The sequence below is a fragment of the Capricornis sumatraensis genome, chromosome 6 (assembly GCF_032405125.1).
Source record: "Capricornis sumatraensis isolate serow.1 chromosome 6, serow.2, whole genome shotgun sequence".
Classification (NCBI taxonomy): Eukaryota; Metazoa; Chordata; class Mammalia; order Artiodactyla; family Bovidae; genus Capricornis; species Capricornis sumatraensis.
This window is the reverse complement of record NC_091074.1, coordinates 83,731,913-83,756,882: the sequence shown is the minus strand read 5'-3', so window position 1 is coordinate 83,756,882 and position 24,970 is coordinate 83,731,913. Positions and strand designations below refer to the sequence as shown.

General features: G+C 50.4%; 1 protein-coding gene across 1 annotated transcript in view; it reads right to left on the bottom strand.

The window, feature by feature from the left end:
- Positions 1-24,970, bottom strand: part of PTK2B (protein tyrosine kinase 2 beta) — a 137,885-nt gene that overhangs the window by 1,392 nt on the left and 111,523 nt on the right. Inside the window, exons 14-30 of the mRNA XM_068974277.1 lie at positions 24,375-24,425; positions 23,763-23,860; positions 22,963-23,047; positions 22,243-22,343; positions 21,890-22,005; positions 18,829-18,929; positions 18,559-18,648; positions 17,507-17,711; positions 15,012-15,120; positions 13,151-13,216; positions 11,119-11,244; positions 6,043-6,189; positions 5,456-5,491; positions 5,077-5,101; positions 2,841-2,887; positions 2,052-2,189; positions 1,548-1,628 (exon numbers count right to left, since the gene is read on the bottom strand). Coding sequence (XP_068830378.1) covers positions 1,548-1,628; positions 2,052-2,189; positions 2,841-2,887; positions 5,077-5,101; positions 5,456-5,491; positions 6,043-6,189; positions 11,119-11,244; positions 13,151-13,216; positions 15,012-15,120; positions 17,507-17,711; positions 18,559-18,648; positions 18,829-18,929; positions 21,890-22,005; positions 22,243-22,343; positions 22,963-23,047; positions 23,763-23,860; positions 24,375-24,425 — 1,622 coding nt within the window. The remainder of the gene's footprint in view (positions 1-1,547; positions 1,629-2,051; positions 2,190-2,840; positions 2,888-5,076; positions 5,102-5,455; positions 5,492-6,042; positions 6,190-11,118; positions 11,245-13,150; positions 13,217-15,011; positions 15,121-17,506; positions 17,712-18,558; positions 18,649-18,828; positions 18,930-21,889; positions 22,006-22,242; positions 22,344-22,962; positions 23,048-23,762; positions 23,861-24,374; positions 24,426-24,970) is intronic.

Genomic DNA, 24,970 nt, shown 5'->3' with positions numbered 1-24,970 from the left:
TCACATCAATAGATCACAGACTGTGGTCTGGGCTTGTAGGGTTTTTATTAACTACTATATCCTGGTATCTAGTGCACTGCTGAACAAAGACTTGGCACTCAAGAGATAGTTATCAAATGAAAGAAAAGACTGGCTTTCACTGCCCAGGTGCAGCGCTCTCATGCCAAACGGGACCAACCTGGAGGGTGCTCCGCTGGGCTGCCGCAGCCACCCTGAAGGGACCTGGGAAGTGCCCAGGCCCCCCTGCCCTGTCCTGCCTGTCTTGAGTGGTCACAGATGGTGGAGACAGTGGCAGCTCAACCTATAGCCTGGCAGGAGTTGTGGGAGTCTGTGACTGGGCTTCCAGACAGAATGCTCAGAGGCACTGCCTCTGTTTCTAGTCCTGCAGTAACAAACTACCACACAGTGGCTTAAAATAAGGCAGATTTATGCTCTTACAGTTCTGGGGGTCACAAGTCTGGAATGGGTCCCCTGGGGCCAATGGCCAGGTGACGGCAGAGCTAAGTTCCTTCTGCCAGAAGGGGAACTTCCTTCTTCCAGGGGAGAATTTGTTCCCTGCCTTTTCCAGCTTCACAAGGCTGCTGCCTTCCTCGGCTTGTGGATCTTTCCAGCAATGGCCTCGTTCCAACCTCTGCTTCTGTTATCCCATCTCGTTCTCTGACTCTTATGAAACAAACCTCTGCTTCCACCCGCTTCTTACAAGGATCCTTTTGACTATACCGGACCCACTTGGATAATCCAGCATAGCTTTCTCATCTGAAGATCCTTAACTTAATCACCTGCAAGGTCCTGTCTGTCATGTAAGGTCACATAGACACAGGCTCTGAGGACCCAGACATCCTTTATTTGGTTGTTGTTCAGTTGCCGAGTCATGTCTGACTCTTTGTGACCCCATGGACTGCAGCATGCCAGGCTCCCGTCTTCCACTGTCTCCCAGAGTTTGCTCAAACTCATGCCCATTGAGTCGCTGATGCTATCTAACCATCTCATCCTCTGCTGCCCCCTTCTCCTTTTGCCTTCGATCTTTCCCAGAAACGCTCTTTTCCAGCTACCTTATGGGGGCGCATTATTCTGCCTACCACTGGCACCATCTCAAGATAGAGCACTGGCATTCCCGTTTTGGTTTTCAGTGGTTGCTTCTCATTTAAATAAAGAAGATTAAATGATCAATTGAAGAAACCTTAACTGCTATTTCTGTGACACACTCACCTTGACCTTAGTAAGAAGGGTGACTAGACAAAGAGTCATGGACAGGATGGGGCTAAAAAGGAGTATGTGTGTCTTCCTTTGCCTGTCCTCAGGCATTAAGAAGTCACTGCCACGATCTGAGACCTAAACTAGGAAATTCGCCCCAGAAAGCCGGCGAGGTCCCTGGGTTCCAACTCCGCCCCCTAGTGGTACCTGCAGCGATATACAGTGCAGAGCCACCTGCTGAAGGCTCACAGAGGACACGGGGCTGCCCAGGTGGCCCTTCTGGGTCTCCTGTTGAAACACAGCTGGAGCAGGACAAGGGGGCAAGGGACAGTGGATGACACCGAGACACTCACCTCTGTCCGTGAAGACGACGGCAAGGAGGGCAGGAGGTCATCCACACTGCCGATGAGCTTCCGCAGGGTCAGGCCCACATTCTGGGAGAGAGAGGGGCGGGTGGCTGTCACCCTTTGCTTTTTTTTTTAAGTCTTTATTGAGTTTGTTACAACATTACTTCTGTTTTATGTTTTGGTTTTTTTGGTCCCAAGGCATGTGGGAATCTTAGCTCCCCGACCAGGGACTGAACCTGCATTCCCTGTACTGCAAGGTGAAGTCTTAACCACTGGACCTCCAGGGAAGTCCCACCCTTTGCTCTTTGAGAAAGCCACGTCTCCCTTGAGAAGGGCCCTCCTGGGATGGTGCCTGCCTTCCGAGGCTACCTGGAACCAACTTCTCTTTGACAACCTGCTCTAATGGGGTCTAATCGGGCAGACTGGGAAGCTCAGCCCCTCCCACGTCCTTCCAGGGATGGACTGAGTGGCCTCCGTCCCCTAAGTCCATGGCTCCTCCCTGGCTCTCACCTTCACCACCACGACGTAGCCCTCGGGAGGCAGCTGGCAGAGCTCATTCTTGAGATCCAGCACGGCCCGCACCAGCTCCATGACGTTGAGGTACACCAGGTCATCGGTCCGATCCAGGTTGGCTGTGGGCTGGATGGACTGTGGCGGGGAGAGGAGGAGGAGAAGAAGGTGGCCAGAGGGGAGGGTGGCGAGTCAGAGGGACACACTGTTCTTTCCTGGGCATGCACTAGTGGTGCCAACTCAGCCACCAAGACATTTCTCTGAAATAATAGTGCCTGGGCCTGGGGGGGGGGCCTCCTTCCCTGCTGCTTCTGGGGCAATGGTTCTTATGTGAGGGTCTGCCTGGGTGTCTTAAAAAAGTGCTGGTGGTCAGCCTCACAGCAAAGCAACCGAACCATCACCTGGGCGTGGGGGCCAGGCCGTGTCAAAGCTCTCAGAGGATTCTCACGGGCTGCCAACGCAGAGAACTGCTGCTCCAGAGCGAAGAAGGCAGCAGCGACCCCAGAACACGGGGGTGCAGGGAGCCTGGGGGCCACACCTCCTGCTCCTTGGGACGGGTGAGCCTTCCTCCAGGTCAGGGAGGGGGCTGGTTTTCCCCCTGCTTTTTTAATTTTTTTTAAATGAATTAGCTGTAGACAAGGCACTTGCCCTCTCTGGGCCTCAGCTATATAATGAGAATCCAGGAATCGATTCTTTCTGTGGGCCTCTGCAGTCTTTGCAGTCCAGGCCTTCAGTCTTGTGAGGCCCTGATTCCAATCCATTACCAGCTTCAGCAGAGCCAGCAGATACCTGTGCGCCAAGCCGTGGTGGTTTCTGCGGGGGGGCTGTGAACTCCGCTGCAAAGGGAAGGGACAATGAGTAGGGGATGTCCTCAGCACCCTGACCCCTCCCTTCATAGGTGCTGATGACCAAGCCCAGCCCTTCTCCACTACTATCAGGAGACCCCAGGGAAATGGGACCTGAAACCCAGGACAATGGAAAGTAACCTCTGGTCTCCCTCGTCCTCTGTACGCAGGGACAGGCACTACTGTCCATTTCAAAGAGAGACAAAGCCAAAGTCCCCGTGGAGATGGAGTGATGGCGGTGGGTGTTCCAGCACACCGGGCCCTGAGACTCTGACCTTGACTGTCATGAGGGAGAAACCTGCTCTGAAGGCAGCAGGTGATCCTGGAGCCTCACCCAGTGGGTGCAACAGCCACCTATGTGGTAGATTTGTGAAGCTTCCCTATTGTCTGCTGTGTCCATCTGGGGGTCAAGGAAGTGAACTGCTAGAAGCATGCTGTTCTCTGGCCACTCTGATGAACAAAAGACACAGGCCGCATGGGACTGCTTGGAGTAACAGTCAGAAGACCTGATTCCACTTTCAACTCTTCCCCCAGAGTGGCGTGAGACTAGGGCAGCTCACTGACAGGCCCCAGGTCTGTCATCTGCCAAGTAGGAGGTTTGCTTAGAAAGGCCCTGCAGGAGCCAGATGCCTGGGCTCAAATCTAGGCCCTGCTAATCACTAGCTGTGGAGAAGGCAATGGCACCCCACTCCAGTACTCTCGCCTGGAAAATCCCATGGGCAGAGGAACCTGGTAGGCTACAGTCCACGGGGTGGCTAAGAGTCGGAAAAGACTGAGCGACTTCTCTTTCACTTTTCACTTTCATGCATTGGAGAAGGAAATGGCAACCCACTCCAGTGTTCTTGCCTGGAGAATGCCAGGGACAGGAGCCTGGTGGGCTGCTGTCTATGGGGTCGCACAGAGTCGGACACGACTGAAGTGACTTAGCAGCAGCTGCAGCAATCACTAGCTGTGTGACTTTGGGTAAGTTGCTTGCCCTTCCGGTGTATGTTTCATGTCCTTTGTAAAATGGGCATCATGATACATTGTACCTATTGCATAGGAAGGACTGCTGTGGGGTTTAAACTGACATTTTAAAGCACCTGGGGCCAGTGCTTGTCACTGTCTTTGGTGGCTGCCATGGTCACCATCACCGTCATCATCAGCCTCATTCCCCTGGGATGGTGATGAAGAGCCTGGCTCACTGCAGGACTGGGACCTGGGAACCTCTGCAGCAAAGTTTGCACCAGGACAATACAAAGAAATGATATGGGACTAAAAATAGCTGTGTGCATGCCGCAGTTGGGGCAAATGCTGGACCAAAAGATACAAAAAAGACAAAAAAGAAACCCAAAATAAAATCCAAGAACCATTTCTGAAGAGCCAGGAGCGAAAAACTGGGTGTTGGGAACAAAAGCAGGGTACTGCTGCATGCCCCGCGGCACGCACCATCACAGAAGGGCGGGCAAACCACCTAAGCCACCCCTCCTGCATGACGCCTGGATCCACCCCCATCCTCACCCCCATGTAAGGAATGAACTCGCCCCTGCCTCTGGGAGCAAGCAAGGGAGCCTGTTTTTGCGTCCTCCTGCAGCCCGCAGCGCAGGAGCCCCAGTAAACTTTGCTTGAATTTCCTGTCAGGCCTCTAGTCAATTTCTGTTAATTGGGAAAGGCCAACATCCTGCCCGGTACCACTCCCTCCCTGCCTTTCAGGGAGGCTCCTAGAGAGACCCTGGGGTCGGGGCAGGGGTGGGTGGGAAAATCAGTTGGCTCCGCCCTCTTCTTGCTTCCATTCAGCTGGCCCCGCCCTCTTTCTTTCTTCCCTTACTGGGGCCTAGGGAGGCGAAGAGTCATTTGGGAGAGATGCCATGGCGCTACTTTAGAGCTTCTGATAGAGTGGGTGGGAGACAGGAAGGATCACCAAGTCCTCCAAATAAATGCAGCAGAGAGGCGGGAACAGGAGCCATGCCATGAGAGGGGTGGGGGGCAGCAGTCGGAGCAGGGGTAGAGGTGGAGGATAGGAGGTGGTGTAATATCGACTCCTAAACTGGGCCTCTCTACACTCTCCGAACACAGGACAGATGTTTCTTTCCATGGCAAATACACTCCGTTTGCTCTCTGCAAGGGGCAGGGAAGACGGCTGCACACAAGATGCCACGAACGGGGACATTCCCGCCAAGAGGAAGGGTGCTCACACTTACTGTAGCCGGCCTCCTTCTCTGGGGTCTGGAAGGAAGGAAAGAGAAGAGGTCACTGGTGCAGCCCTGGGGGCCACCCACGTCCCCCCTTAGCTTGTTCCCGTTCCCCTTGAGAGGTTTGGAGATCATAGCTGCAGGGGGACCTGGGGACTCCCTGACCGGAAGTGACTTGGGGAGGGGGCGGCCTGTGCCGGAGTGGGTGGTGCTAAGAGTGCAGATCAAGTGTGAGCTCAGCAAGGAGACTCCAAGATCAGAGTGAAGTGGGAAAAGGTGCTCTCGTGGTGCGAGGCAGAAAGGGCGAGGTGGGCAGGTGTGGAGTCGGAGGTCCTACTAACTACCTGCAAGCCCTCCCTCCAGGTAGAGTGCTCTCCTGGTGACTCACCAATGGGGACTTGTCGTTCATGTAAACCATGGGGTCCTGCAGAGGGGGAAAACAAATCAGAGGACTTAGGATTCTATAACCAAAAGCTCCAAGGATGCCTGGAGAGCAGTTCACTCCAGCCAGGTGGGGAGCTGAAAGGGGACAAGATGGCTTGATCTCTCCCAGGGGAGCAAGGTTATCAGAACGTGTTCAGGGGCTTCCCAGCTGGCTCAGCGGTAGAGAGTCCACCTGCCAATGCAGCAGACAGCGGTTTGATCCCTGGTCTTGGAGGATCCCACATGCTGCGGAGCAACTAAGCCCAGGCACCACAACTACTGAGCTTGTGCTCTAGAGCCTATGAGCCACAACTACTGAACCCCAAGCTCCCCAAAGCCTGTGCTCTACAGCAAGCAAAGCCACTGCCATGAGAAGACCAGGCATCGCAACTGTAGAGTAGCTTGGCACAACTAGAGAAAAGCCCGTGCGCAGAAACGAAGACCCAGCACAGCCAAAGATAAAAATATAAGTAAAGTTATTTAAAAAAGAAGGTGTCCAGCAGTGGTGTCGGAGCATGTCCTCTCCCTCCCCTGGCTGGGCTTTCTCCTCACCAGGGCTTTCTCCTCCTGCCTCAGCCACTGGTAATCTTCCACCATCTGCTTCTGCTGCTTGTCCAGCAGTTGCCGCATCTTGAGCCTCTCGGCCTCCCACAGCTGCTGGGCCTCCTCCCGGCTGCTGGGCCGGACGAAGTCCTCCTCCTGGGAGCACAGCGGGGGGAGATGGCAGAGGACACAGTCAGCCCAGTCTCCGCACCCAGGGAGGACAGTCCTCTGGAGCGCCTTGTGGGAGCCACACGCCTTGGCCTCACTGGCCTCAGATCTGCAGCCATCTATGCAGATGGTTATTACTGTTGGCTCCGTCAGCCCCAGTCACATGCAGCGTGTCCGTGAAATGCTGAATCGCAGGGCATAGAGTTTAACAGGTACTGGTTTCAAATCGTCACGTGGTCCGTTAGTACCATTTTATTTTCAAGTGACTGTCCTAATACTGTTTTCTCAGCTGGCGTGTGTCATGGCTGGTGTCACTGAATTTACACTTAGGAATGCAAAGCCAGCCCTCCGGGAGGCCTTGAGTGCTTAGCTAAAACCGAGATGGCAGGTCTGGAAGCTTCAAGGAGCAGTGGTGTGTGGTCTCCCAAAGCTGTCCACTGAAGGGTGGAGCCTGAAAGAAGGAGCAAGAGCGTGCACCTATCTGATCGTGCCTTTTTATCAGAAGATACTCGTTATTTGAGCTTCCCCATCCTAGTTATGGATGGCTCAGACAGTAAAGTGTCTGCCTGCAATGTGGGGGACCTGGGTTCGATCCCTGGGTTGGGACGATCTTCTGGAGAAGGAAATGGCAACCCACTCCAGTACTCTTGCCTGGAAAATTCCATGGATGGAGGAGCCTGGTAGGCTATAGTCCATGGGGTCGCAAAGAGTCCGACACGACTGAGTGACTTCACTTTCACTTTCTGTGGCTCAGAATGTAAAGAATCTTTCTGCATCATTCTCTTGATTAAGAAACTAGCCTGGGTTATGACACCAAAGGTTAAAAGAGATGCATGAGCTAAGAGATAAAGTGAAGCACAAAATTTAAAGAAATAAGGATCTATGGATATGCAATAAGTGGTTCCTCTACTGAGTTTTATTAATCTAACCCCATTTCAACTCATTTGTGGGGCTTTGGACTATTCATAGTTCTCCCTGTTATTTCTCCCTGCATGTTTCCCTTTCCTATTATTTCTCTTCCCTCAATCTTCCCCAGGGTTTCATTTATATAAATATCTGCTCAGTCCCTTTAAACTGGCTTGCTTTTTTCTGCTGCACAAGATTACCTGGGTCTCCTGGACATATGAGTGTTACCAGCATTCTTTTGATTGTGTAAAGCCTGGGGTGACCTTTGCTGGGGGCAGGTGACCCTTCTATGTCCGCAAGCTGCTCAGATCCCTTTCTTTGAACTGGCCCGTTTACATACAAGTCACTTACATAAAATGCTAAAAATGATTCTCAGTCTACTTTAACAAGCCATAATCTCTGCCAAGCCCCTAAAAAAGATTATCTCCACTAAAGTCTCTAAACAGCACAGTTTGAAAATAGTGACACTGGTGTGTTTTTCCTAGGCTGTCGGCTACAATAACTGCTCTCAATTTCTAACAATACTTCTCCTTATAAGATGTCTTGCTGAAATAGTCCTTGTTCCTTACGCTAGTCAACGACTGTTTATTGAGCAACTACTGTGTGGCAGGGACAGGGCTGGGCCAGGCTGGGCTGGAAGGGCAGTGATGGTTAAATACGCAGTGTCCTTCCTGTTTTCATGAGGCTATGGAACCAATTGCAGACTGGGGTTGCTCAGCCTTAGCACTATTAACACTGGGGCCAGATGATTCCTTATTGGGGAAAGATGTCCTGTAACCTGTAGAATGCTTACAGCAACCCCACTCACTAGAAGCCTACAACACCTCCCCTGTTGTAACAAAAATGTCTCCACACATTACCAAATGTCCACCCAGAGTTGATTTACTGAGTTAGACCTTATGTCAAACTAACCTGTGGACATGGTGTGGGGGAGGAGGGTGGGATGAGCTGGGAGACTGGGATTGACATGTGTGCACTGATAACCAGTGGGAAGCCGCTGAACAGCACAGGGAGCCTGGCTCAGTGCTCTGTGATGACCCAGAGGGGTAGGATGGGCTGGGGAGGTCCGAGAAGGAGGGGATATATGCATGCCATAGCTGATTCACTTCATTGTACAACACTGTAAAGCAACCATACCTATCCCAATTAAGAAATAAAAGCAAATTTCAGAACATAAGACCATTTTATCATCATAGGATTGATAAAATACATAAGATTTACTTAATAAAGGCTTATGTCCCCCAAATGAAAGGGTTTTAAGGCTGTAAATATCCTCAGTTAAATGCCAGCATGTGCAAACACAATGGTGTGTCTTTATCAGGCTATTGGCAAATCATGACAAATAGGAACTAAGTGTCAAACGTTCTGAATACAGCATTAGGAATCTCCAGGTAAGGAAAATGCATGGATGGAGAAAGACTAGAGTAGATACTGACAGGAGGAGTTTCCAGACTCAAGAAAACACTTTGTAGTTTTGAAATTGCCAAAGAAGATTCCTACCACTCAAATGTCTAGTATGCCCCAGGCTTGATCACCATCTGACCAAATATTTTAACATATATTGGTGAATGTATTCCTATGTCTTCCAATTTTCTAATAAAACTCAAGAAGCAAATGAGACTTAAAAAAAAAAAAACTGGATCTCTTTAGGGCTTACTGTCCAAAGTATACTTCAAGAATTCTTATCAGGCAATGAATGCTTACACTGCTGGTCATTTTTAAGAGGAATTAGGCCCTTGGGGTGTTTTAAAAAGACTCTGATAAGCTGTGACCCCTTCCAGGAATTGGCTCTTCATCCTGCCAGGCCTATTTCTATTGTAATTAAACAGCTCCTGCACTCATCGTAAGCTTTCCCATCATTCAATCTGGGCCCCAACTCATGCTTCTGCCTACCTCATCCCCGGGGACCCTTCTAATTTTTCCCATCCATTGAGGCCCAACTGCAAAAAAAAAAAAAAAAAAAAGAAGCTGGAAAGAGTTGTTTTACTCTCTGAACTTCTTCTGCACGTTGGCTGTACCTCTGTGTGCTACTCACAGCTCTCTGGTTTACATTATAGGCAACCATCTGCCCTGTTCCTTCTGGCTGATGGTAAGTTCACTGAAGGCAATTCTCCCTTCAGCACCTAGGACAGCGCCCAGCAAAGAGTCCCTTAAAAAAAAAAAGGTGCTGTTTACTAAACTGTTGTTTTAAACTTCAATTGTGAGGTCTTCAAGAGGGAGACTGCTGCCATCCTGACTCTGGAATTGAATCCCACAGATTCTCAGATGAGTCAGGCAATAGAGTTAGTCACTAGAAAAGTTGTTTTTGTGGGAAAACCATCTCTGATTTTCGTTAAATGCTTTCAAATGCTTTGCAGGGAGTCTATTATACCTTTTCAGCATTCTACTTGGAAGAGGCTTTCTCGATGTTTCTGATGCATACCATAAGATGGAGTTTATATTTTTAACTTTTTTCTTTTTTGCTTATTTTAAGAAATGCTTATTATGTTCTTTTTATGTTCATAGGCTTTCCTATGGCAAGTACATCTAAACCCCTGACACAAAAGGCCCTTTTTCCTGCTGCACAGTTTGTCTTTATGGAAGGGAACAAAGACCTTTTGGTGAATCAGGGGTTAGACAAAGGCAGTGCCGACTCTCAAATGTGCAAAACACTTTCTTTCTGAAAGGGCATATTTTAAAGCCAAACTCACTAAAACCCAATTAATTATGAATAAAGAGTTAAGAGCAAGAGAGAGAAGTTGAGCACTACCTAAAAGATAGTGCATGCTTACAGATGCAGTTTTATTATCGTTGAGTATATGCTAAGTCATAAATTGGTTAAACTAATGTAAAAAAGAAAAATGAGCTAGATCAGGGGAAAACCAATTCCACTAAGCTCTCACTGCCTTGAATTCGAAGTTATCTTAATCATTTCAAAGTTTTACTAAATTAAGAAAAACAGCAAGGCTATCTCAACATACTTTCCTACATTTTTGTATATCTATTGTAATGGAAATGTAGTCTCCCCCAATTTTTAGAGTTCTATATACCTGAGTCTGAAATATGATGCATGGTTACAGAGTTAGAGCTAAAGTAATAAGGGTTTTAGTCTGTTATATCACATATCAAGACTCAATTCAGTGAAATATATCAAATGCTCATGGCAACTGACCATGGGGCCCATTTGTTTTGAAGGAGGAAAAGATGGATGGTGACTAGTAACAAGTGGACAAGCAAAGGTGCACTTTTTTTTTTAAAGGAGACGTGACAATTAGAAGCTAGTTTCCAGGTGGTGCAGTGGTAGAAATCCACCTGTCAATGCAGGAGACTCAGGTTCGATCCCTGGATCAGGAAGATCCTCTGGAGGAGGAAATGGCAACCTACTCCAGTGTTCTTGGGGGGAAATCCCATGGACAGAGGAGCCCGAGGGCTACAGTCCATGTGGTTGCAAAGAGTTAGACATGAGTGAGTGACTGAGCGACCGACAATGAAATACTCAAGGCTTCATTGGTAGTTGACAACAAAGAGGTGACTGGGGAGGGTATGGCTTAGCCCTATGCTAGTCCCCAAGTTTGTTCTCACATAGCAGCAACTTTTGCAAAGCAGCAGGAATGGCAACCACAAGGCAGACTTTCCTTTGACTGAGGAGAAATTGAACAATCACAACAATCAGGCAGGAGGAAGGGCAGAGTGGGGCAAGACCTCCAGGATCTTTTACTTTCTGGCACCATCAGGCTTCCTTGCCCTCTGCTTATGAGCTTTCACACTGTCACCAGGGCTGAGGGAAGGCCACAGCATCAGAGTAGGGATGGGGCAGGTCTGGGTCCAGCTGGAGTCTCAAGGGCAGTGCCTGGCTTGGCCCCCAAACTCTGTTGTTTGTAGAGGTGCAGGAGGCACAGAGCCCCTCTGTGGCTGACTGGTGTAGGGAGGGCACCTCCTGAGCCTGAGGACGCAGGGTTCCCAGTATCCCAGGCACCTCCCTCCAGCAGCCTCCTTGTCCTGGCTGGGACCCAGCATGCAGAGTCCTCTTACCCGCATGCTGTGGCGCTTGAAGACATTGTGCCGGTGGAGAGGTGGGGTGTGCAGCGAGTTTACAGGAGATGGATACTCCATAGGGCTGGTGAGCGTGGGTGAGCTGGCACACAGACCCTCAGGGACCTATTCAGGAGAAGCAGAGGAGCACCAGGCACGGGACAAGGCAAGAAGGTGGACAGTTAGCTGCTACGAACACGAGCACAGAGAAACGACACAGGAGCTCCATGGGAGAAACGGGACTTGCGCTCCAGGAGCTTATAAAGAACAAAGTGTGGGCATTTCACTGGTACAGTTTGGGAGACGTGGCAGAGCGACATACACGGCTCTTGGCTAGAAGTCAGCACAGACATGGTGGCTGCTCTTCCATCTAATAACTGTTCCCGTGATGCTGTGCATACCATAGGTCCATGGGTGGCGCTGACCTACTGACTCCATCTCCTCCTTCAGGACTCTCCAGGGAAAAGTCATCATTGTGTTAGAAACTAACAGATACTGTTAACCCACAAGTATGTGTGTGTACGGGCTTCCCTGATGGCTCAGTGGTAAAGAATTTTCCTACAATGCAGAAGACATGGGTTTGATCCGGGGTTGGGAAGATCCCTTGGAGAAGGAAATGATAACTCACTCCAGTATTCTTGCCTGGGAAATCCCAAGGACAGAGGAGCCTGGCGGGCTACAGTCCATCAGGATGCAAAAAAGTTGGACATGACTGAGCAACTAAAACAAACAAACATATGCATGTATATATATGTTGTTGTTTAGTTGCTAAGTCATGTCTGACTCTTTTGTAACCCCCGAGGACTGTAGTCCACCAGGCTTCTCTATCCCTGGGATTCCCCAAGCAAGAATACTGGAGTGGGTTGCCATTTCCTCCTCCAGGTATCTTCCTGATCCAGGAATCAAACACACATCTCCTGAATTGCAGGCAGATTCTTTACCACTGAGCCCACAGGGAAGTCTATATATATATATACACACACATTTTAAAAAACCACTATTTGGGGACTTCACAGGCAGTCCCATGGTTAAGACTTCACCTTCCAATGCAGGGGCTTTGGGCTCAATCCCTGGTCAGGGAGCTAAGATCCCACATGCCTCATGGCCCAAAAACCAAAACATAAAAAATGGAAGCAATATCGTAACAAATTGGACAAAGACTTTTGAAATGGTTCACATTAAAAAAAAATCTTAAAAAAAAAAATAAAACCCACTATTTTAAACATCACAAAGGGGTATATTTCTTTCTAGGGATATCGCTCCTGTCTTCTGCCTTGAGGCTTGTTTTCTTTTTCTTTTTTTCATATGAAGATGGTTTGTCTGTTTGTTCCTGGTTAGGCTTGTTTTGGCTCAGGAGCATTTCCTTGACCACAGGACACCAAATGAAGAAGCACCAAATAAAAGACACTGTTTCCATTTTTAAAGGAGGGACTCTGAGCTGAGGGATAAAAAGGAAGAAAAGAGAGGGGGCCCCTGGCTCCTTCTGACTTAGATGCAACAGAGAGACACAGGACAGAGACACCCTGAGGGGAACCAACAGCTTGGGCAGGTCCTGTGGTTGGTAACCATGGAGGTGGTGGGGGGGGGGGGGAAGCACAGGGGGAACCCTGCTCTCTCTCCACCAGCTACCGAGGTTTTCAGCAGGGCCCCTGCAGGGAGCCCCAGTGAGCAGCTCCATTCTCTGGGGAACATCAATGGTCCCTAGCTGCCTAGATTCCTTTTCAGAGGCTCTGCTCAGGGCTGGGGAGGCCAGGAATAGAGACTTAGCTGTAGGCGGGCGCATGCAGCAGCCAATACTGTGGGCAGACAGATGTGGGTTGAAGTCGTCTTAACTGAGGACAACCTGGTAGAGGTTCAATTAGATTCTTTGATCTCTGGGCACTTTGAGTTTTAGTTCTTTTCTGGGTACTAAAGAACTGCTTCCACTGCCTGAGCAGATAGGACTGCTGCTCTGCTAAGGTGCGAGGATGGAAATTCAGGAAGGACAGAGATGAGGCCTGCACTTCCCCAGCCCTCCAGTTTACGTGTTTACCTGGAATTGCAGCTTGGGTGCCAGAAGGTTGGTTTGTGGAGGGGGTCTGTACTTGGGTCGGCTGGGCTGCAGAGAGAACATGGAGATGAGTCAGTCCCTCATTCTGTCCTCTTGAGAGAGCACAGCTCACCAAGGGGAGTATCAGGTAGGAGTCGGGTCAGCCTTGTTCCAGATGGTGAAGACGAGGGACAGAGTAATCACTAAACTCATTCATGTCCGCTAACTGTGCATCTATCACTGCTGAGTGATAAGAGGCCAGTGGCCTTCCTTCTGGAGGTCACTGCTAACTGGAGGCATTGCCAGTCTCTGTGTAGCCTCTCTGCATGTGCCAGGCATCCTGGAGTGTGAAGTCAACTATGGCTTAGGAAGCATTACTCTGAACAAAGCTAGTGGAGGTGATGAAATTCCAGCTGAGTTATTTAAAATCTTAAAAGATGATGCTGTTAAAGTGCTGCACTCAATATGCCAGCAAATTTGGAAAACTCAGCAGTGTCCATAGTACTGGAAAAGATCAGTTTTTCAATCCCAAAGAAGGGCTGTGTCAAAGAATGTTGAAACTATCGCACAGTTGCACTCATTTCACAAGCTAGCAAGGTAATGCTCAAAATCCTTCAAGCTAGGCTTCAACAGTATGTGAACCCTGGATGTGCAGAGTTTGCCAAATCAGTAATCAGGAGCTGCAGACATCCAGAGGTGAGTCATGGAGGCCCAGGCGTCCACAGCAGCTTCCTGGAGGTGATGAAACCTGAGCTGGGCCTGACTGCGGGAAGGTGCAGGGCACAGCAGATCAGGGGGACCTCGAAAAGAGGCCCAGCACCCACAGGGCTTTGTTATGAACTGAATGTTTGTTCCCCCACCCCACCCCACCCACCCCATTCATATGTTGAAGTCGTAACCCCCAAGGTGATGGTGTTTGGAGGTGGGGCCTTTGGGAGGTAATTAGGATCAGATGAGGTAACAAGGGTAGGACTCTTATGATTCTTATTATTAGTAGTAGCATTAATAAACTTCCCAGGTGGTGGTAAAGAACCCACCTGCCTATACAGGAGAATAAGAGATGTGGGTTCAATCCCTGGGTAGGGAAAATCCCCTAGAGGAGGCCATGGGGAGGCCATGGCAACCCACTCCAGTATTCTTGCCCGGAGAATCCTATGGACAGAGGATCCCTGCAGGCTACAGTCCATGGAGTGGCAAAGAGTCAGACATGACTGAAGCAACTTAGCATGCAGTCGTATTAATAACAATAACAGACACCAGTGCTCACTCTCCCCACCATGTGAGGACATGTGAGAAGGATACGTCTGCCATCCAGGAAGACAGTCTTCACCAGACACCTTGATCTTGGATTTCCCAGCCTCCATGCTGTCTGTATGTAAGCTGCCCAGCCTGTAGTATCTTGTATGGCACCCCAAGCTGACTTCTACAGACGTGGTCCCACCCATCTAATAGTGGGGCAGAAGGGCACTGGCTCCTGTGCCCAGAGATGCCATGGACATCAGAGGCTGGACTTCAGGGCTCCCATCACGTACCTTCAAGGGAATCTAATTTGTCCCTAAAAACACCAAAAGGGAAAGTGCTACTGTCTCCCGAGGGAAATGTTTCCGGGGTGACTGCCTGCTCCAGCAGCCCCACAAGGTGCATGCTCTCTGGCTGTCTCAGGGTCCATCTGCCGAGGTGACTGATGGGCGCTGACCTCGGGGCTGATGGATGGTTGGGTGGAAGGGCTGAGAAGACGCAGGGCCCATCTGACCGCCACCGTAAGGGGAGCTGCACAGTCAGATCTGGGAGGGGCTGGACAGGGTCCCTGCTCTGCTGTGATTCATGGGGCCAATGGGGCCGATGAATTCGGGGCTTAGCTCACCTTGGGTGGGGGTTCCTGGAAGGGTGTGGGTTCTAAGATTTTGGGAGGTCGGTAGCGAGCGTTCCTCTCCTGCTCTAAGGCGATGTCCTTCTCCATCTGGTAAATGTCACTGCCAGGAAGTCAGGTCAGATAAGGAGACAGAAACAAGGTCAGATACATTCCTGGGGGCTCCCCTCTGTGCTCCACTGTGGCCGGGATCCTACTCCCAAGTCTTCTCCCACGTCCTTTGCAGATGGCACTGGGGAGATCCCTAGGAGACAGGCCACAGTATCGTGGACCCTGCAGCCGCCCCAACCTATGCATTCCTGGTGTGTGCTAATGGGAAAGGGTACACACACATTCCTGGTATGTGCTAACAGGAAAGGGCCATGGATTTCCTCCCAGGTTAGCTGAATGCACGCTTCTTGCCTTTTTTTTCTTTTACCCAACAGTGGTTCCCAACCTGGGAATCACACACCTCCAAGGACTCAAATAAAGGCAGGGGGTCCATGAATCCACAAGTGTACCAAGCACTGTCTGCAGACAGGGATTGTGTGTTGTTGAAATACATTTCTAGGCCCAAGATGGAGCTGCCTCTGCCCAGGGGGTAGCATCAGCAGGTCAAAATGCAGATAACTTTTGCGTCCTTCTAAATGCTATGCTTTATCAGAATCAAAGTACCATCCCAAATGCCAACCCAAATACCCATCCAAATGCCAATTCAGCTTTATGTGCTTAGTTGCTCAGTAGTGTCTGACTCTTTGCAACCCCATGGACTGCAACCTGCCACACTTCTCTGTCCATGCAGACTTTCCAGGCAAGAATGCTGGAGTGGGTTGCCATGTCCTCCTCCAGGGGATCTTCCCAACCCAGGGATTGAACCCAGGTCTCCTGCATTACAGGCAGATTTTTTTTATCATCTCAGCCACTAGGGAAGCCCATTCAGCTTTTTATTTGTTTCCTATTCCCTATTCATTCTCTAATTATCTCTTCTTTGTTCCTTATTCTTTATCCTATAAAAGTGTCCTACCTTCTGCTCCCATTCGCCACTGCTCTGGCTCTTGGAAATGGAGATGGGCACTTCACGCAGTGTTAAAGTTTGTCTGTATCACTTAAATTGCCTTGTTTAATCATTTTAAACAGTACTGTGCTGTGCTTAGTTGCTCAGTCATGTCCAGCTTTTTGCGACCCCATGGACTGTAGCCCCCTACTAGGCTCCTCTGTCCATGGGGATTCTCTAGGCAAGAATACTGGAGTGGGTTGCCATGCCCTCCTCCAGGGGATCTTCCCAATCCAGGGATTGGACCCAGGTCTCCTGCATTGCAGGTGGATTCTTTATCATCTGAGCCACCAGAGAAGCCCTAAACAGTACTACTAAACATATAATATTTGGTACCATGTTTCAGATTTATATGCATTCTATTGTGTGCAATATAAAAATTCATGATACAGCTTGTTTATAGAGCCCTACCTATAAACAAATGCACTATCATTCTGAGAAATGAATATTTCCTGCCATATCAGTAAACAAGGATGTCACAGTCATCAGCAATTGCCTCCACCATGGATAGTGAGCTGGTGAGCCCTGAGGGAACTCAGGAAGGAAAGAAAACCTGCCATCTAGGAGCCATCAAACTGCAGCCACTCCCTACGGTGAGCCCTGAGGAAACTCAGGATGTGAAAACACAGGATACTGGCCCCAGAGAGCTGAGATGCAGATCAAAGGAATGATTCCAGTGAGCCCAGACTCTCGGATCTTCCCATACATAGAAAAGCACTCAACGCTTTAACTTGGGTATCTGGTTTTCTTTAATTAACAATAATTGTTTGCTGTTCAGACAACCTGCCCTTTGTTGCAAAACTTCTATATAAGCTGGCTCCCCCTTCACCTCTTCTGAGCAGTTTCTCAGAGCTATTTGAAATGTTGTCTTCCAGGCTGCAGTCCTCATTTTCCCTGCAACAAAACTTAACTCCCAGCTCTCACACTGTGCAAATTTTTTTCAAAGATTCCCATTGTCCGGACCTGGGATTCCCAGCCTCTCCTGTGGTGCCTTCCCAAGTGGCAGTTTCTGGGGATGATTTTCTAAAAAAATGCCCACAAGTTGCCTACAGTATTTAAAGCTGTAGTATTTAATGTTAATTAAGCATTGGGTTCCTTAAAATAGAAGCCAGCAAACTAGGCCCACAGGCCAAATATAGTCCCCAAACCTATTTTTATGTGGCCCCAAATGGTAAAGAATCTGCCTGTAATGCAGGAGACCCTAGTTTGATCCCTGAGTCAGAAAGATCCACTGGAGAAGGGAATGGCTAGCTACTTCAGTATTGTTGCCAGGGAAATGTCATGGACAGAAGGGCCTGGTGGGCTACAGTTCATGGGGTCACAAAGAGTTGGACATGACTTAGTGACTGAGCACACACACACGGCTATAAACCTCTATGTGCTGCTAAAGAGGAGACTTGCTCTCAGGGGGCCCTGGGCTTGCAGTCCTCCACCCCACACCTGTCTCCTTGCTCACCTGAGGCTGCACACGAGCTCGGTGAAGCGGGGTCGTTCACTGGGGTCATAGTCCCAGCAGCGGGTCATGAGGGTGTAGAGAATGGGCGGGCAGAGGTCAGGCTTGGGCAGCCGGTCCCCCTTTTCCAGCACCCCAATGACATCCTTGTTCTCCAACCAGAAGAAGGGCTGCTTTCCGAAGCTCAGGATTTCCCACATGCACACAGCTGCAGGCGGGAGGAGAGGGCTCAGGGCCCGTGCTGAGGGGACTCGAACCTGGAGAGGCAGCCCACCCTCTCCAGAGATAGCCGTGCGGTCAACACTCAGTGCCTGCTGGGGACCACCCTGTGTTCCTCTCTCTCCTCTATAGATAGCATTCTGGGGGTCCTGCCCATGTGGTGGTCTGCTAAGGGACCAATCGCCTATGACTGTAAGTGAACTAAGCTCCCATACCCAGGCCCTTTCCACATGGAGCTGTTAGGGTTCTGGAGAAGGGGACCGTCAAAGGAACTTCATTGGGACCACCAGGAGGGAGTGACGCCTCCATCAGAAAGCTGGCATACGAAGCCTAGAGCCAACGCTTGCTGCCTGTGTGATCACAAGCAAGCCCCTGACTCGCTGAGCCTCAGTTTCCTTGTCTGGAAAATGGGAAGAAGAATGACGAGATTGTACTGGGCAGGCTGTGGAGACCTGAGACAGAGGATCTACATGGCTGTGTGCCTTTTAAGTGGCTGTCCATCACTTGGTTTTCCTCTCTCCTCACCCTGCACCTTCTTCTGAGAAGAGCTCAGCTCTGCCTTTGAGGCTCCCCTGCGGGGTGGCCTCACCTCAGTCCTGGGGCTGTTTTGGGAGCTCACGCTCATATCAAGAGCCTTTTCCATGAAGATGAATGCAGGCTGGCCCTTAGCTCGTGTCACCCCCAATCCACCACTGACTCCCCACCTCTGGGACTCCTCAGTGGTGGCAGCAAAACAGAACCTGAGGGTCCATACCCCTGCTTCTTGTGCCCCCTGTTATTCTGGTCACAGAGAGGTGATCAAACCCTTGTCCACGCCCTATGGAGAGTCTGCTCACCAAACATCCAGACATCACTGGCGGTCGTGAAGCGGCGGAAGTTGATGGACTCGGGGGACATCCATTTGATTGGCAGACGGGTCACAGAGGCTGTGGGTGGACCAAGGGTTTATGGGAGCTCTTAGAGAAGAATGATCCAGACTTATCCAGAAAGACAGCGTACTCTCCAGAGACTGTTGGCCTAGACTTGCCTTATAGTCACCTTTTGGGGGGATTTTGGCTTCAGGAATGCCCTTCGGGGACAAAGCTGTAACACACCCCCCACCTCACCTTTGTAATACTCCTCATCCTCAATGTATCGGGAAAGGCCAAAGTCCCCCAGCTTCACACACTCCGGGGAAGCTACCAGGATGTTCCGGACAGCAATGTCCCTGGAAGGAGGCAGAGACCAGGGAGAGGTGGTTCATAACACTTCAGGGGGACAGACAGATGGACAGAGAGGCAGAGGAGAAGAGAGCTGCAGGGCCCCAGCCTCCGGAGGAGAATCAAGCAGCTTCTGTGGGTCAGTCCTTCCTGGCCCCACAACTCGTCTTGCTGGAACTTGGCTCAGGCAGGAGCCTTGGCTGGTCTTCCCTGCTGCTCACACACCCTGGTGGCCTCCTTGCATCTCGTTGCTGAGCCCTGTCTCCCATCATCCCTTCTCATGCATCTCCACCTCCAAGCCTGTCTTGTGTTCCCCATATTTGCTCCAGTCACTGCATGTATTGTCCCCTCTGCTGGGGATGCCGTCACCCTGCTCACACTTCAGGGAGGAAGCCTGACCACTTTCCTGATCACAATTAACCTCTCCTTGTTCTGTGACCCCACAGCTGCTCACAGCTCCTTGGGAGAGCCAGGACCTGGCTCAGAATCCCTGGGAACCCCTGGTATGGGGGAGAACAGGGCAGAGAGCTAGAGGAACACACCTGGCAGCTGGCAGGTGAGAGGTGCCGCCCAGAGCTGAGCTCTCATCCCCCCCACTTCCATCCCCCACTCTGGGAGCCCTTACCCACTCAGTCATCTTGAATCCCCACATCACTTCTAACCTCAAACTGGCTTATCTATCTCTTGCTTCTCCCAGGCAGGTTCTGCACCCCACTGTTTGTCTTTGTTATTGAAAAGATGACTTCAAAGCCCAACAATGTCACACAAGGATGCAAATCTATTATACCACTTTGCCCCATGACTGTTCACCCTAGAAGATGCTAGAAGGTGAGTTTTACAAGGAAAGGGGTTTCTGTTTGTTTTGACTGTGACTTAATCCCAGAGCTTAGGACACTGCCTGGAGGCCCACAAGAAGAGTTCCATCATATTTGCTGCATGAGTGAGTGAATGAATGAGTGGATGCATATTCACATCCCCGAACATCACTGCGCATAGTGTCAGCCATATGGCCCCATATCTGAGGGGGATGGTGTTGGACTGAAGAATTCACCTGCTCATCCCAGGACTTTGAGTTGGATCATCGAGAAAGCAAGAGAGTTCCAGAAAAACATCTACTTCTTTATTGATTACACCAAAGCCTTTGACTGCGTGGATCACAACAAACTGTGGAAAATTCTGAAAGAGATGGGAATACCAGACCACCTGACCTGCCTCCTGAGAAATCTGTCAAGAAGCAGCAGTTAGAACCTGACATGGAACAATAGACTGGTTCCAAATTGGGAAAGGAGTACGTCAAGGCTGTATATTTTCACCTGCTTATATAAATTATATGCAAAGTACATTATGCAAAATGCCGAGCTGGATGAAGCACAAGCTGGAATCAAGATTGCAGAGAGAAATATCAATTACCTCAGATATGCAGATGACATCACCCTTATGGCACAAAGCAAAGAGGAACTAAAGAGCCCCTTGATGAAAGTGAAAGAGAAGAGTGAAAGAGGTGGCTTAAAACTGAACATTCAAAAAATGAAGATCGTGGCATCTGGTCCCATCACTTCATGGGAAATAGATGGGGAAACAATGGAAACAGTGACAGACTTTGTGTTTTTGGGCTACAAAATCACTGCAGGTGGTGACTGCAGCCATGAAATTAAAAGATGCTTGCTCCTTGGAAGAAAAGCTATGACCAACCTAGACAGAATATTAAAAAGCAAAGACATTACTTTGCCAACAAAGGTCCATCTAGTCAAAGCTATGGTTTTTCCAGTCATCATGTATGGGTGTGAGAGCTGGACCATAAAGAGAGTTGAGTGCTGAAGAATTGATGCTTTTGAACTGTGGTGTTGGAGAAGACTCTTGAGAGTCCCTTGGACTGCAAGGAGATCAAATCAGTCAAGGAATTCAGTCCTGAACATTAATTGGAAGGATTGATGCTGAAAATGAAACACTGATACTTTGGCCACTTGATGTGAAGAACTGACTCAGTGGAAAAGACCCTGACGCTAGGAAAGATGGAAAGCAGAAGAGGATGGCAGAGGATGAGATGGTTGGATGGCATCACTGACTTGATGGACATGAATTTGAGCAAGCTCCAGGAGATGGTGATGGACAAGGAAGCCTGGTGTGGGGCAGTCCATAGGGTTGCAAAGAATTCAACACAACTGAGAAACTGAACTGAACTCTCTCCTCCAGAGGATCATATCCCCCATGATGGAGACCTCCCTTCAGGGAAGGGGACAAAGCCAGGTAGAGAAGGGACCAGTGCCACAGTCAGACGGAGGACTGGACTTGGCAGCTTGGAGGTGTCAGAGACCAGGGCAGTGCCACTCACTTGGGCTGGAAGGCCCGGGACCCCAGGATTGTCCTAGAGCTGCCAGAACCCAGTCTCTCCTGTTAGGCTGCTGCTGCTGCTGCTAAGTTGCTTCAGTCGTGTCCAACTCTGTGTGACCCCATGGATGGCAGCCCATCAGGCTCCCCCGTCCCTGGGATTCTCCAGGCAAGAACACTGGAGCGGGTTGCCATTTCCTTCTCCAATGCATGAAAATGAAAAGTGAAAGTGAAGTCGCTCAGTCGTGTCCGACTCTTCGCGACCCCATGGACTGCAGCCCACCCGGCTCCTCTGTCCATGGGATTTTCCAGGCAAGAGTCCTGGAGTGGGGTACCACTGCCTTCTCCTGCTAGGCTGGGTGCCACCAAATGGAAATGCCAGAGAATAAGTGAGCAGCAAGCAGGGAAGTGATTTCCTGCACCCACAGGGATGTGGGCTACTGAGTAACAGGCAGACACCCCTGATTTCAGATTTCCTCTTCCTAGCAATCCTGGGAGGGACCTCTGGCTGTTGTATTTTTAGAGGGGGACATGGGTCCCAAGAAGGTGCTCAAGCTGTCACCTAAGCGGGACCAAAGCCAGGCCTTCCACCCTGGTCTGTGCCTGACCCCACCTTCTCCAGGCCCCTCCCCAGCCCCACCTGTGGACACAGTTGATGCTCTCCAGGTAGGCCATGGCCTTGCAGATCTGCAGCGAGTACAGGACAAGAGTGAGCACCTTCAGGCTGTTCTTGTTTCGCTCCAGGTAGTGGCCCAGCTGCAGGAAAGGGAAGATGCCCTGAGGATTCTGCCTGACCTGGGTGTGGAGCTGGGGGATGGGGGAGGGGACACCCAGGCTGGCAGAAGAATCTGGCAACTTCCTCTCCAAACAGCCTTGCCAGGGGTTAAGGGCCCCTGGCTCCAAATGCATCCTCCCTGGCCACCCACTCCCCAAGTGTTGCTCCACTGCAGGCCAGCTGTCTTCACAGGGGTCCTCCTTGGCCCTCCAGCTCACCTCCCCGTAGGGGTACAGTTCCATGATGATCCAGGTGGGCTCCTCTTCAATGATGCCAATCAGCTTCACAATGTGTGGGTGGTCCAGGTTCCTCATGATCACTGCAAGTGGGGGTGAGAGGGTTAGGGTGAGGGGTTAGGTTAGGGTTAGGGCAGGGTTAGGGGTTAGGTGTTATGCTTAGTGGTTAGGTGTTAGGGTTAGGGATTAGTGTTAGGAGCTAGGGATTAGGAGTTAGGGTTAGGGTTTAGGGGTTAGGGATTAGGGTTGGGGTGAGGTATTAGGGTTTGGGGTTAGGAATTAGGTTTAGGGTTGGGGTTGGAGTTAGGGTTTAGGGGTTAGGGTTAGTGTTTAGGGTTATGGTTAGGGATTAGGGTTAGGGTTTGGGCTAGTGTTTAGGTTTAGGGTTAGGGTAGGGTTAGCTGTTAGGGTTAGCGGTTAGGTGTTAGGGTTAGGGTGAGGGGTTTGGTTTTGGTGCTAGAGACTAGGAACTAGGGGTTAGGGATAGGTGCTCCAGCGCCTCAAAGGTCCAAAGCAACAATCAAGGTCTGCTGGCTGGAACCAGAGCCAAGGGTGCAGCCTGTTTCCCCTGCGGATATCAGCTCTGTCCACTGCCTCCCTGACCTCCAGCACAGATGCTTCAACCCCTTCCCGCTTCCCAGTCTGCATAGTCTCCAGGCTTTTTTCCAGCCCCTGTGCTGGTGTCTCCCCAGGGACACCTACCTGCCTCACTCATGAACTTCTCCTTGTTATCTAGAGTGCAGTCTTTCTTGCAGGTCTTCACAGCCACGTTGATCATCTCCCCTTTCTGCAATAAGAGTGTGTCCAGGGACCCTCAGTTCTGTCCAGAGCTCCCCACACCAGCGTCCCCAGTAGACAGGTGACATCTGGGTCTCTGCAAAGCCTGCACTTCCTATCTCTTCCCCTCCTCTCCTCCACACCCACTTCCTCCTGATCAGGGTACATTTGGACTGGAGGAACATTGAAGATCAGATCTCTTGAGCCCCTGGCTGTCCAGGTGAGGACACAGAGGCTGGGGGTCAACGTGACCTGCCCAAAGTTAGCGAGTGCGTGCAGGTCACATGCAAGGCCATTGTCGGATATGGCGTCCAGGCCTTTTTCTCTTTATTGTTGGTTTTTACAATTTTGCTTTTCCCCCAGGCCTGGTTGAAGCACAAACACAAAGGCAAACTTGTCCAGCCCCATCAGCGACCTTGGAGCCCACCTTTCTAACAACTGCTTCACATGGAGCTTCCCCCTTCATGTTCTCCCATAAGAGTCGGTCCCCACCGCTGGGCCCCATCCCATGCCCCATGGATGTTGCCTCTCTTCCGATCCCTGCAATTGCAGCATTTCTGGGAAATGAGTCTTGTTTTCATCACTCTCTGCGTATTTCATAAACACTGCAAAGGCCAAATGTGTGAATTTCCACACACCACAGCACACCCCCTCCCCCAACACTAGAGTATTTGAGCTCCTTTCTCTTTCTATGGAAGAATAGAACTTGCATATCACAAACTCACGTGATTTGTGTAGACACCTTCATAGACCTCCCCAAAAAAGCCTTCACCAAGAATACGATTCAGGACCACATCTTCCCGGGTGATGCCATACTGTGGGCCTGCACAGGTGATAAAACAGACGGTCCTGGGGCACAGAAACTGGTTGGCACCCCCTGGGAATCCAAGAATCAACGTCCCTGGGGATTCTGAATGCCCATATTCCTGGGATTCTGAGTATCCAGAGGCTCTAACACCAGGCTCCGACCCCTCCTGCCCAGGTGTGACCAGACCTCCCCCACCAATGCCTCAGCCAGGAACCAGGGGCTAGGCTGGGAAAGGGAGTCTAGAAGGTTCCATTGTCTCAGACTTGGGAAAGCTGAGTCCCATGTCCATGCTCTTGGCACACTCCTCCACCACAGACACACCAAGGGTCAATGGTGACGGGATAAAAACAGTGATCTCTTCTTTCAAATCACAGGTGCCTCACTCAGCTGTGTCCCTGGCTGAGACACACATGGAAGACAACACAGGAAGGAAAGAAAGTCCCCCTGTGATGTCCTATGTGTCCCCAGATGTCACTTCCCACGGCCCTGGCGGTGGTTGACATGGGGTGGGGGCCGGTCAGGGATCTACCTCCTGGTCTTCGTAGGGTCTCGTCAGGGATCTCAGCATAGATGTCTGATTCTGAAATGACAGGAGGACACCCTATGGGCAAGATGCCTTGAGGGGGGCATCACCAGGAACCGGGTATGAGCCCTCTTCCTGCCCCGCCAGCCACAGGTCAGTGGAACTAAGCTGACATCACTGGGAGGGGCTTGGGGAGGAGCCAGGGGAGAACAGGTCTCCCCCAGGTATCTGGGTAGCCACAGGGTCCAGGGTCCTCGGCCTGAATCCCTCCTTGCTGCTGCCTGGCTGTTTAGGGCAAGTTGGTTCATCTCCTTTAATCTGCTTCCCTTTCTGTGAAATGACTATTTCTGGGGAATGTAAATATTAAAGAAAACAATATCGATTATGTATTTAACACTGTCATGAACTGAATGCTTGTGTCCTCTCAAATGCATATGTTGAAACCCTGACCCCAGGAGTGGTGGTGTTTGAAGGGGTCTTTGGGAGGTGATTAGGGTTAGATGAAGTCATGAGGGTGGGGCCCCCATGGTGGGATGAGTGTCTTTAGAAGAAGAGGAAGAGAGACTAGAGCTCTCCATCTGTGCACCACACAAGGACACAGA